The sequence below is a fragment of the Hirundo rustica genome, chromosome 4 (genome assembly GCF_015227805.2).
Source record: "Hirundo rustica isolate bHirRus1 chromosome 4, bHirRus1.pri.v3, whole genome shotgun sequence".
In the NCBI taxonomy this organism is placed as follows: Eukaryota; Metazoa; Chordata; class Aves; order Passeriformes; family Hirundinidae; genus Hirundo; species Hirundo rustica.
Genome location: NC_053453.1, coordinates 62,063,912 through 62,078,007, shown reverse-complemented (window position 1 = coordinate 62,078,007; position 14,096 = coordinate 62,063,912). Strand labels below are relative to the sequence as shown.

At 39.6% G+C, this 14,096-nt stretch overlaps 1 protein-coding gene across 1 annotated transcript in view; it reads left to right on the top strand.

Moving 5' to 3' along the window:
• ANO2 (anoctamin 2) overlaps positions 1-14,096 on the top strand; it is a 148,216-nt gene that overhangs the window by 102,572 nt on the left and 31,548 nt on the right. The window contains exon 15 of the mRNA XM_040062298.1: positions 8,605-8,679. Coding sequence (XP_039918232.1) covers positions 8,605-8,679 — 75 coding nt within the window. The remainder of the gene's footprint in view (positions 1-8,604; positions 8,680-14,096) is intronic.

The following is a 14,096-nucleotide window of genomic DNA, read 5'->3' as shown; positions in this document are numbered from 1 at the left end:
GCCAACTGCCAGTAAAATGTTTCTTCAGAAAGAAAAAAAAGGGGGAAATTATGTGGGATGCTGGTAAGAAGTAGCACCCTGGAGAACTTTGTGTGTTTCCTACACAGTTTTAGCACATATTATACAATTGGAATAAATATTACCTAATTCAGCCCAGTGCATGAGTAGTTCTCTGTTCTCTGTTTGGAAATTGGAAGGGACTTGCTATTAGATGGCTATGGACCAGGGTAAGTTCCGGCTGGACATCAGGAAAGATTTCTTCACAGAGAGGGTGATTAGACATTGGAAAGGGCTGCCCAAAGAAGCAGTGGAAGCCTAGTCCCTGGAGGCATTTAAGGAAAGACTGGATGTGGCACTCATTGCTCTGGTTTTGTTCACAAGATGGTGTTTGGTCAATGCTTGGATTTGTTGATCTCAGGGTTCTTTTCCAACCTGATTGATTCTGTGATTCATGAGGAAGTCACTGCCAATTTGATACCATCAGAAATGTGTGTTTGTGCATGTATACATATACATGTCTAAAGAGAATGCTCATGATATCAAAATGTATGTATTTCATTACTCTTCCAACTCCATTAATAGAGTTTTCCTCCTTGTCTTTGCATTTCCTTGTTTTATTGACACCTCTTAATTACTATTCCATACTCCCCCACTCTTGCTGGGTTTTGCAGAGAGGCTGGCTGTGTGCTGTGTGGTTCCGTGGTGCTTGTCATGGACTTCTACTTGCTATAGACTTTTTCCATGATTAGCCAAACAAAACATTTTCCCTGGTATTGGATCAGAGCAAGGGGCAGTGACAATGACAACAACAGAGAAAGCTGGGGCAGGACTTTTGTAACTCCGAAATGTGCCTTTTTTGGAGCAAAACTGATAGATCTGGAGGCCCCTTGCTCTTGTATCTTTTCCCATCCTTCCAGTCTTCCATTTGCTGTTTATCCAGAACTCTTTTCTGCACGTCATCTCTCTATTATTGGCAAAGGTTTGCCTCCGTAGATTGTGTTCTGCAACTGTGTTTCAAATTTTATAGCAAATTCAAATGTTAGAATACAAACTTAATTAATACTTTACATCTGGTAATAAATGCTCTGGAGCCAGGGAAGGAATTTTGCATAGCTACATCCCCCTTTTAATCCTTTCTCTGCTCCTCAAGCTTTTCATTACCAGCTTAAAAATGTTGCTAGAATTTACTCTTCTCTGTGCTGTGCTCTCCTCTGGTGCTGGTGTGATCATTCACAGTTTATGTAAGCTATATTTGAAATTGCAACCCAAGGAACTTGATAATGTGTTGCATGTCTTTGTCTCACGCTTTGTGTGGGGATAAGTGGCTTCACATGGCGTAAGACAATGGAGAATCATGTTTTAAGTGTGCAATGCCAAAGCCTTAGAGTGAGATTTCGCTTCACTAGGAGTTCTGCGATGATTTTACAGCAGCAAGATGCTCAGTCCAGATTCTTCCAGCTAGGACACCGACACAGTATCAGGCCAGACAAGTTTCATGGAAACATGAAAAGGACAGCTTTCCTCAGAGTCTAGCACTAAGTGCATCTCTTCCAGAACTGAAATCATAAGCTCAGTTGAATTTAATTCAGAGAACTGTAATTTGTGATTTGCAAACTGAAAAATTGCCAAGTCCCTTAGTTCCACTGGGCCCAAATTGCTAATATGGAAGTGTATAATGAGATTAAAGAAATAATTTTAAAGATAAAGTTCAGATAAATTATCTACCTGCAACAAATAGACTTGAAGTTACAAAAGATAACATAATTTTGGACATTTTTATATTTTAAGGAGAGATATCACAAGTAGTTTGGAACTGATTTTATAACCAATAGACTCACATATAGTTGTTAGTCCTATGTTTAAATAATTTGCAGAGAGAAAATCTTAAATAAAATCACTGCCAGAAATTTAAATGGTGCTCAATTATAGGAACTACTAAAAGGATTTTTTTTTTAAATTATGTTTTATAAATTGTTTTAAAAAGGGTTGTGTTTATTATTCCATTAACTTCTCCATTAGATGTTTGTAGTTTGCATGAGAAAGTGCGAAACCAGACTGACTATTACATTAGCGGTGCTCTGGATTTCAGGGTACAAAGTGGAGGCTGGAAATCCAGTGAATTCCATTTTTTTTTTTTTCCTAAAATCAATCTTTGAAACTCACTTTGTTTTCCCTGATATTTCCATGTCCAATCAATATCAAAACATATTAAATTGATTTAATTATGAAAGTAAATTAGGCACACATCTGGTTCAAAATCTGTCTTCTTTATGCTTGACTATATTTATGTAAGAGTATTTTAAAGCCACATGTGGTATTTCTTTATATTCTTTGAGACTTTTCACGAGTTACGCTAAAAAACAAAAGCTGAGCAGGTGACAAGGGTATCCCTTCATGCCCTGAGCTGAATTTGTAACATTCCAGTAGCACCTTCTCTACTATGGCAGGCCTGGGTACCACTGTCAGTCAGGGGCTTTGGAAATCCCACCAGATGTATTTGTGCAGCTGGCCCTTTGCCTTCTCAGGATCAGCTTCATTATGATTTATTAACCATCTACAAAGAGCATTGACAAACAATGAATATTTATTACTACAGATGTAACCCTATTGTTTGTGCAAATTACAGCGTTTTCCTGGTAATACTCTGAATGGCTTCAAGTTGACATACATAATTCATACTTGTAAAGCCATATGTTAAACTGTCATTGTAAAAGACTAAGTGCTGCCAGTTCTCACTTGAACCATATGTAAATATCAAGCACTTGATACTAAACAGTGATATGAAGTCTAATCACCTCAATGTCATTTACACAATAAAGATTGCAATATGCCACAATGCATTGAGTGCCAGTGTCAAAAGAAGTTTAACTGCAGCAAAGGAACCATTTTTATTCCTGAGTAAACTACAGCATATTAATTTAACCAAGCCTGGCTTTACACATTTAGATTACAGTGAGAGGAGACCTCCAGCCTTTGTCATTATTACCGTGTGAAGGAAACAGCTTGAAATATTTCCACAAATCTACTGCAAGTCGTTAGATTTTAGCAAGGTGTTTGTTGCATGCATGTGACATACATTTACATACATTTAATATGTGTCTATATAAATGTGTGAGTCAAATGCTGTGCAAATGTCATAGAATCATGGAACCGCCTGAGTTGGAAGACACCTTAAAGACTACCCAGTTCCAACCCCCTGCCCTGGGCAAGGACACCTTCCATTATCCCAGATTCTCCAAGCCCCATCCAACCTGCCCTTGGACACTTCCAGGGATCAGGCAGCCTCAGCTTTGCTGGGACTTCTTATTTTTCATTAGGAATTTCAGAATATAGTGTTAAGACTCATCAGGAGTAGAAGCCACTTGGATTAATGGATTCTTCCCTCCATTCTGCCAGCATCTCCACTGACAGACATGAGGCTGTCATCTTCTTTCCTGCCAGGCTCCATGGCTGGAAGCACAACCCTCACCCACGACATGAGGTACTTCTGGTCCTGTGGGAGGGCTGTGAGTCTCCTGGGGCACAGAATCTTGGCTACTCACACATACTTTCATGAGCCCTGTTATGTGAAGGGCCAATTCAGTTGCCCATGACACAGCTGTAGCATGTGGGAGGTTTACTTCCAACCCCATTACAGGAGAAGAAATACAGCCGTGGGCTTGGCCGATCATTCCCATTCTTAGGGAGTAGTCTCAGCCAGCTTAAAAGCCAAGAGGTGGCCTGATCACAGTTTGGAAGAACGCACAGCCAAACCCTAAAAGTCTGCCAGTGGATGCTCTTAGCTGAAAAATTTGCCGCTAAATGTCAAGGCTGGAGGATGCAGATAGGCAAATTCAGCTTGGAAATAAGCCATACATTTTCAGCAGCTAAGGTAATTTGCAATTGGAATGACCTAATAAGGCTTATAACTGACTGTTCATCCCAGAAATGCTCAAGCTGTGATTAGAGGTTTTTTAAAAAAAATTAGGTGAATCACATTCATTATCCTTATAGCAAAAACCATCTCAAGGAAGTTGTGTGGTTACAGAAGAAACTCAGACTGGATGGTTAAAAATAACGTTGCTTAGACTTAAAATCCATTAATTTCCAAGATCCCAGTATTGAGCCTTGCACACACTTCTCACAGCTCTATTCTGCATTGCTTCCACAATTTAGATTTAGAGTGTGTCCACTAAGCTCCACTGAAAGCTAATGGTGTGACTCTGCTACTCTGCATGTTTCAAAGACAGGAAAAAAAAAAAATTAAAGGTTTTGTAGTTCTTTGATTGTCTCCAAATGGGTCTTGGCAGGTTGTTTTCCATGTGCAGTCTTGAGACAGAACATTGCTCACAAAAGACAACTACATTTACTATTAAAATGCCATTGCTGCTTGAATGAGAAGAATAGAAAATGAAGTTCTCTCTTTTAATGGGTTTTAGACCAAAACCACTTTCTTTTGCTTCTGTGGAAGTGTGGAAGTAGAACTTCTAGATTCAGACAGGGATAGACACAGGCGTTCCAGATGCCCTGCATGGCAGTAGCTCTTTCTTTCTTCACAGAAATCTGAGGACTAATACAAGCCCTCAAAAAGTTTGAGACCCAAATACAGGCTGAAAGAATCCCATGGACTTGGCCAAGGTTTCTTTATTATAATGACCACTGTGGCCATTGCAAGGTCCCAGAAATGCTGATGATCCTTGATTGTACCTCTTTTTGTGTTATTGCCCTGGAACTGATTGTTTTCCAAAACTGCCCATTCTGCAGGCTTTTTCTGCTCATAACTTCCAAATGGCTCTGAAGAATCCTTTTCTCCTTGCCTCAAACTTATTTCAAGGCCAAAGTAAAATTATATAGGGGCCCCTTACTTCAGAAGCAGCTTGTTTCATGCCTTGTCTTGAGCCTGCAGTGCACAGGCAGTGCTTTAGGTGTCACACAAATACAAAAGAGCTGTATTTGATACCACAATTCCCATTTCTTGATGCTCATTTGAACAATGCAGTTGTTATACAAATCAAAGCTTTTGTATTGAAGTAGAAATTAAAGTAGAAAACTATGAAGAAATATTCAGGTATAAAAGTGGCAATTACTTATTTTACTTATTTGAAGCTTCCTGGGCATACTTAGAGATGAATTTCTGGACTTTGTGATTGGAAATATAATTTTGTAGCTTTTTTTTTTTTTTTTTTTTTTTTTGTGCTAGCAGTGTAAGTCCTTAGAGAGGAGTCTTGGATTTTGCACTTCTCCGAGTATCACTGGGATTGCCCAGGTGCAACCACACTGAAGCACCTGAATTTCAGCACTGGAGCTATAAAGCAGGATGGAGAAGAGAGAAAATCTCTGTCCCTACTCCCCAAGTGCAGGTTGAGGTGGCATTGCTGATGGTTAGAAACACCTGCTTGGAGGAGGTGGTGTCTTTAGGGAAATTATCAATTAATAACTGAAATACTTGTGATCTGAGCAAAGTGGCTGTGGTTAAATTCACAGAGAAGCAGAGAACTGTTTTCAAAACCTGCCTGGTGCTGTAGAAGTGCAGGGTACTTCCAGGTTTCCATAGCTCAGAGGCCACCCACCTAAGGATGCAGAGCTGGATCTTTTCCATGTTAGGTAACTCATATGGAAATAAACCATCCAGAAAATTACAGAATGGATTTAATTTTATCTTTCTTTATTTTTTGAATATTTTCATTAACTTAATTTTTTTCTTATTTTCTAATAGGAAAATAGTTGTATTCCTTCAAGGAACACTTTCAACATACCATTAAACATTAAAACAGGAATACATCACTGCACACAGAGACCAAAACCTGCTTTTTCCTCAACTGGAATTTCAAATCCATCATTATATTGAGGGAAAATTAAAGTAAGATTTTTAAAGTAAATCTTTTAGTTTGTCTTTGGCACAAACCCAAACAATTTTTATCGTGAGATGTTCTGTCTACATATAAATATTCCCCTGCAACACAGTTCATCTTGGGGAATGTTCCCCAGTGTAACATATCTGTCACTGAGATGATCCATTTCATCTTATTGAATCAATAAATATTACACTTTTTGGGCTGCTCCAGATAGAGGATCATCCAGCCCAGCTCCTGGCCCTGTACAGAATCCCCAGAAAATCCCACCGTGTGCCTGAGAGTGTTGTCCAAAAGCTCCTGGAGCTCTGGCAGCCTGGGGGCTGTGACCATTCCCCAGGGAAAGGGGAATTCCCTGTTCTATGCCTAACCATCCTCTGGGGGATAAAACTTTTCCTGATATCCAGCCTAAAAGCTTCCCTGAATCAGCTTCATCCCTTTTCCTTGAGTCTTGTCTCCGGTCACAAGAACAGAAGGTAATTTTCCACTGCCTGGATGGACTGGTAGCTCTGGGATGGATGAGGGTGAGAGAGGGCAAAACTGAGATGGACTGGGAGCTCTAGGATATTCAGTTAAATTTTCCAATTTGGTTTTGGCCATGTATGCTAAGTAACTCTCTTATCTCATCCAGTATTTCCTTTCTTCTCATGTTGGCTTAGCAACTCCTCACATTGTTCAGATTTCCCTTTGGCTCAGTGTGACAGACCATGGCAAACTCAGGGAAAAGTAAGCTTCAAGGAAGCACACGCATGGAAGAGCGAGCCGAGAAGATGGCCTGCTGACCATGCTGGTGTAACCCCAGCCGGCAATCATTCACCCACGAACAGCAGGATCAGGGAGAGAATGGGAAGGGTAAAAGGGAGAAAATCCTTGGTTGGGGTAAAGGAAGCTATATAGCAAAGCAAAGCAAGGAATTAATTCCCTGCTTGCCATAGTTGGGCAAGTGTTCAGCCATTCCCAGGAGAGTAGGGCCCCATCACATGCAACAGTTTCTCAGGAGGACAGACACCATTACTCCAAACATCCCTCCCTTCCTCCTTTTCCCCCACTTCATACATTGATCATGATGCCATGAGGTTTGGAATGTCTCTCTCAGTTGGGGTCACCTATCCCGGCTGTGTCTCCTCTTAAATTCCCTCCTTTTGTGGCAGCATAAAAGCAGGAAAGGCTTTGGCTCAGTATAAACTCTGCTCAGCAATAACAAACCCATCTTTGTATTATCAGCCCTGTGTTCAGCACAAGTACAAAGCACAGCCCCACACCAGCCACAGCCCCATACAGCCCCTAGTGAAATGGTAAAATGTGGTGTCCTTCAGGACTTCTGGGAATGTAATCCCTCAAAACTTCATGTCCTGCAGAATTGCTGAGTGGTAACAGCCAAAATGCAATGAAATGCATGTGTGCATTCACAGGAATGCTTTTTCAAGTAGCCTTCCAGCTACGTGCTAGACTCTGTGTGTGAACTGTAAAGAGTATTTATGTTCTACATACACTGGGCCAAATTACTGTTGCTTCTCGTTGGGTTTGCTGTGCCCCAGTGCTGCCAGGACTGTCCCAAAGGAGACGAGGTCACCAGAGGGGCTGCTGAGTAATGCTCCTTCCCACAGTGTCTGAGGCACCACCGCCATGGCAATGGATGTGTAGGCAGGATTATGCCCTAAGTCTAATTCCACATCCCGGTTAAAAAATCCACGGCTGCATTTCTGAACTTATATACTGCATTCCTAATTCTGCTTTGGGGAAGCTTCTTGCAAAGGCACAATGCTCACAGATTTTTTATGTTTATCTGAGGGCAATTGTGCCTTAAAAATGGTTTATTGGAAACCTTTGACCTAAGTTCTAATCTGATTTAAATTCAGAATCACTCTGGGCTAACTACAGTGTAAGGGTAGTACTGGTCCATGGGGCAGCAATGGTGCTTCACAGAAATACCAACAGCAGCTGGCTTTGTGCCCTTAGTTAATTTGATTATATAGTTTTAGTTTAACTTAAACAAAGCAGCGACCTTATTATTATTTTAAGAAACCTATTTTGAGAGGAGAGAATCATATTTCTCACATAAATCCATCTTCAAATGTCTTCTTTAGATGTACATGCAACTGGGGCTGGAGTTGAGTTTGTGTGCGGAGGGCAAAAGCGTACTGTATTTCACTGATCACAGTTGCTTTAAATTATGCAGGGAAGAGGGAGATGCTGTTTATTCATGAAGAAAACAAGTTTGGCAGCAGAGATCAGGCCTTGCTTTTTGTAGTTGCCCTCCACTATAAAATGAGTACCAGGGGAAGGACTGGGGTGTCTTGCAAGAACTGAGAGGTCACATTTAGTGCTTGTGACCATTAGGAAAAAAAATTGGGTTCAATGGTAGTCAGCATTCTTATCAGGGTTTCTGTCTCAAGCACTGTTCTTCTGTAGTTTTACAAGAAGCAATTCAGAATTAATGCTGCAATCTTGTTTTGCCTGAATGTAAATTAAGGTCAATCTCAGGGATTTCTCCTGATATGAACTTTAGTAAGTGTTGAATACATGTTTTCAAATGCTAAAATCATAGTTGCATAGGATGCTTTCTGATTTTTATGGATATTTTCTACATCTTAATTACTCTTCCCCTCCTTTATTTCAAATCAAAATCTACTTTAAAATATCACATAATATACTTCAAAATCACAGCAGAGGAATTGAGAAGGGCTCCCAATAATAAATCCTATAAATTCTATTATTTCCTATTGTACATTTCTGTCACAGCTGTGATTTTGTTTATGTGTTTTACCTACAGAATGAAAAGGAGAAGCTGACATGGAGTGACCGCATGCCTGGATATGCAGCGAACTTCGGACTGATTTTATTTATGGTAACATAATCTGCATTTCTGCTCATTTATTAAATGTGAGAAACTTTGCCATGACCATCTAGAAGGAAACCCTGGAACTGCTGTTCTCAATTATGTTTAAAAATCTGAAGGTAAGGTCAGTTCAGGAGAAGTACTAGGAAGGTTCATGGAGCTCAATGCCTGCCTCCAAATTTATTCTCTTTTGCCAAAGGCCGCTTGTGGAAGGGCTGACTTGCTCTAATGCCAGCAGCTCATTACACAAATTCTGCCTCTCCCCCAGGGTTTCTGCTCCATCTCTGTTATCCAATGAAGGGATAACATTGATACTTACTTGTGAACACAGTATTGCATATGTTGATTGCAGTGGCATTCAGAAAGGTTGAACCTTGCAACAGGCGACATCCAGGTGAAATAAATCAGTTGCTGAGAAATATTTATCCAAGCCACATTCAGGGATGGACTGTACAGTAGTTGAGGAAGATCACAGTACACAGTCCTCCCTTTGGAACAAGAATCACGTGTGCAGGTCAGCCTCTGAAGTGAGAACACCACTGTCCTATTCAAAAGTCAAATTTCCAGCAAAGCAAATGCATCATGAGGCTGCTGGGCTTTGTAAACAGAACAGGAAGGCCTGGCTAACAAACCCTAAATTACATGGTAGAGGATACCATTATCCCTCTGGTTACAGTAATTACTGACTGAAGGCGTCTGTTCATATTTACAGCTACTATAAAATGGCAATGGAACGGCTGTTTACACCATTGCAGCATCTAACTAGGGAAACTCACTTGGGGCCTAAATTATTTTAAGATTCCTAAGTGTATTTCTAATTTACTCAAATTTGCATATACTGCACCAGATGTCTCATGAAAATTTCTTTTCTTTTGCTGACAATCAAATGTTCACATTGAAGTTAATATGTACAACCTTATAGATATGTTTACATATTTATGATGTATGCATTGCACATTCAGAATATTTTCTGTACATTTCAGACGTGTCATATATGGATCTACTTGCAACATTTTGAGCGAGTTTACCATCCTGAGGCCATACCCAGTATTTGCTTTTTAGAACCTCTAAGTGGCCTTAGTCATTACTTCACTTAGAACAGACCACACTGAGTCTGACTAAGCACACAGCCCTGATTTAGCTTTTACAAGTCATTCTTTTGCAGACAAGGTGCTTACATGTGCTCTTGACTTTCACCACATGTTTAAATCTCCCCTAAGCATGAGCTTAAAGTGCTTTCCTGACTCATAGCCTAGGTATTACTCTCCCTGCTTACTGTAACCTCTCAGAGAGATTTATAAAGGGTTATTACCAACAGTTTGTGAGATGTAAAATGCAGAGTTCCAATTCTTCAACTTCAGTTCATGACTAGTGGAACTAGGCTGACTTTCACCATCTGGCAAAGTGGACACAATGATTTCATTTTTGCAGTATTTTGAGCATTATTTGTATGTAAGTACCTACAGGAGACAACTTGCAAACCATGCATAAAATTCAAGCCAACTCTTGATAAGGGAGAGCATGACCTGCTATCCTACATGGATATTGCAATCTGCTCTTTACTGTATGACACGTTTAACTTTTTCTTTCTTGATTAGTTGAACAGGAATTAAGAAGGTGAGACTGAAGTTTTGTTGTCAGTCTGAAATAGAATTGTACTGAGAAAACCTTATTGTTCTCATTAACCTCTATTATTATTATTATTCACATAGATTAATTATTTTAACTATAAGGTCTATGTACAAAATAAATAAAATCTTGAATTTAGGTTTTGTGCACTGTTACAAGACTCTGACACAGACCTGAACCCAAGTGCATAGCAATTTCTAGTGCTGCAGAAGTGATTGCTGAATTTTTAATGCTACCTTTTCTAGGCCAAAAGGGTCTGGTGTTCCCAATCTATAGGTGTTTTCCATTAAGATTTCTATGTTGATATAGATTGATGTTGTTTTGTTCTGTCCCTCCTTCCTCTAGCTTTACATTCCATACTTTCCCTGGTGATTCTTGAAGCTGGTAATGGTTTTCTTAGTGTAAAATTTATTTTTTTTCCCCCTTAATTTCCATACTTCAAAGTTGTGTACTTCACTTTTGTGAATCCTCTTTCAAGAATTGTGTTGTGGTCTTTTCATTTCTTTCTGGCTTTTCCTCTGTCTGTATTAAGCTAGGCACGCTGTTTATTTTGTTCAAATTGCAGGTTGAAAAAACACTGTGTTCACTTCTCTTGCCCAGAATACGGATGCTTTAAAATCTGATCAGTCCTTTTGTTGTACACAAAGCCTTATTGGACTGCAGAGGGGGCAGAAGATCCAAGTCTGATTTCAGCTATGCATTTTGCAGGGATTGTAGGACAGAAGTTCACAAGTCTTATTTTTTGCAGAGTGAGATCAATGGTAGCAGGAGATCTGAGCTCAGCTGGGCATCAAAAAGTTTTTCTTGAGTGTGATTAACAATGAAATGTCCCAATTTTTAAACCCCATATTTAGAAGGCACATGTCGTGGCAGAGATTTCTGAGATGGTGATGAAGACACTGGTAGTGTTGGAAGACAGCAGGGTGGCATGGAGCAATGCATCACTGGGGCTTTTTCTTTGTTTGGCTCAGTCAGAGGAAGGAAGAAACTCAATTTGTGACATGGCGGAAGAATTCAGCCTCTTCCATGCTATTCTCACTCACATGGTGTAATACTTGACTCTAGAATAGCCCTACTGGGGAGCCAGAGAACTATCTGGACATTAAATTCTTATCCTACTTGGATGGAGGTAGCAGCCTAGCCCACAGGGTTTTATAGCTTCCTTCTCAGATCTACTTTGCTTTCCTGTTTGTCTTCATTCATACCAGGCTCAGTAGGTGACCTTTTCTGCAGCCAATTTTCACATCTGTTTCTAAGCAGTTCAATCCTGGACGGACTAGTTCAGCTATTCAGGGAAGAAACTTCCATAATGGAGGGAACGAATGGCCAGAGGGAATGTTGGCAATGACAACAAACCCCAAAGTGGGCACCTGAAAAAATGGTGGCCTGCCTGATCAGGAATTTGGGCAGAACAGGTATTTTCAGGAATGAGAGAAATGCTGTGAAGATACAGGAACCATTCCCCCCCAGTGCCTGTCTGGGGAGTGAGAACTATGCTCACAGTCACTGCGCAGTCCTACAGGCCCTCCTCAATTTTCTCTTCTTGCTGGATGCACAGATAATGAAGACTCCTAAAGGAGTGTTTTTCCATCTGTGTCTAAGCAGATGTTTAAAAACAGCTGAGCAACTGAGAGTTTCTGAAGCCCTGGTGCTTTTGCAAAGCAAATATTTTTCTTCTTTAAACAAATCTTTTTTTTTTTTTTTTTTTTTTTTTTTTTTTTTTTTTTTTTTTTTTTTTTTCCTCCCCCCGGTAACTTTGTATGTCTTTTTATGGCACTGCATGTATTGAAAAGGTTGCTGCTCTCTCATCTTCCAGTAACATTCCTCATGGCAAGGGATCCCTAAAATCCTTTGGTTAGGTTCAAGAGTTTGTTATTGAACTTTCATGACTGAAATTTCCTCTTTCTCTATTTAGTGAGGACTGTCCTCGACTCCTCTTCCTGTACTGTTAAGATATCCTTCCTAAGTGGGAATTTGTGATGGAAAGAGGTGTGTGTGGAGGCCCAGGGATGTCATCAGTTCCAGAACGAGGCATCATCCAATTGCTGATTTTCCTTGTCCACCACCATAGTGGAAAAAATGCCAAGAAATCTGCAGGGAAAAGAAAGAGGAAGAGAATATTAGGAAGAAGACTAAGAAGAAGGAATCTGTGACTCAGATTAAAAAAAGAAAGGAGCTTAAGGTGTTTTTAGAGATGTAAGGTGAAGTAAATTAATACCAGGTGATGCTGTTTTGTTTTCATCCTTTATAGGGAATTTTACTCTCTACTCTAGTGATTGTAATGGGGAAGCAAGGAAAATATCATTGTCCTTGTGTTCCTGCACCCCTTCTGTCACAGCAAGGTAGTTTAGCATGAATGTGATTTTTTGGTCCGTTGGTTTGATAGGTAAGTCAAAAGAAAAATCAATATAAAAACCAGAAATATATCCTTGACACAATGAAAACTACAAAACTGAAGGAAATAATATTTTATGTAATTTGAAAAATTTTCATTTAAACTGTTTCAAGGTCAGGCTTTTATCATTCAACTACATTTCATTTAAAATTAATGAAACAGTTCTTTAGAAAGTAAAATTAGATGTTTTACGGTCTAACTATTATTATTTGCTGACAAAACATATTTGACAATTTCATCTGAAATATCCAGGAGTTTCTCCAAATAATTAATTTTTAGTATGTTTGCTAGTTCTTCATAAAAGCAAAATGTGCCCTCTTTTCACCTTCAGCCTCTAATAATTTAACTCTGATTCTTGTTGTGGTTCTTTGCAATAGTTCCTTTTCATGCAAAAACCTTCCTCTGCATACAGGAATTCAATAAACTACTGCTGGATCATTAAAATGAACTGTTAAATTTCCTTAAACCCATGTTTTGAATCTGGGCCCCTAGGCCCATTTTAACAATTGCAGTAGTCTAATCTTTCACATTGAGGTAGTCTCTTTCATCTGAGGATCTCAAGATGTTTTACCTAAAATAATGTACTCCAGAATTCTTGCTAAAGGCAAAAATGAAAGGGAAAAATGTACCTTCTTTCCCTTTTATGCTTTGATGATGAAAATATGCTAATTTTTATTATTGCTTTATTGATTTTTTTTTCATTGTGAATTGGTTTGGATTTTTTTTTTTTTTTAAACCAGAAAATTACAACCCTGTGAAATTAAAATTCTTCATGTGGGAACTTGACCTTAAATAGCAGGGCTAACTTTCTTCATCTCATGGGTCAAAGCCAGCCCATGAAGGATGCCAGGGATACCAAGTGATTTCTGGGACACAAATGTAGAGTGAAGCCCTAATAACCCTGCTTAGGTCAGTATTAAAGGAATAATAGCAGTGGAAACTTTTTGTTTTTTAATTTGTATGTTGGCATTTCTGCGGTGTCAATAAAGTCCATTTACCTGACTGCACATAAATATAGACCCTTCAGTCCAAACCATCTGAATCTATTGCCAGATAAAAGACCTTGCTTAATTCCTACTTTTGAACCAAAAATGCCCAAATTTCACTGAATGAATGATGTGTGTAGCTTTAATCAGAATGGACATGCCCATCTGCAGGAATCCATGGAATCGTTTCAAAAGAATCACCAAAATAAGAGATTGGTTTTGGTTGAAAAGGACCTTAAAGGTTATCTAATTCTGACTCCCTGCCCCTGGCAGGGATGCCACTCACTGGATTAGGACTCTCAAGGCCCCATCCAACCTGGCCTTGGACACTGCCAGGGATGGGGCAGCCACAGCTGCTCTGGGAAGCCTGTGCCAGGACCTCACCACCCTCACAGGGAACAATTTCTTCCTAATAA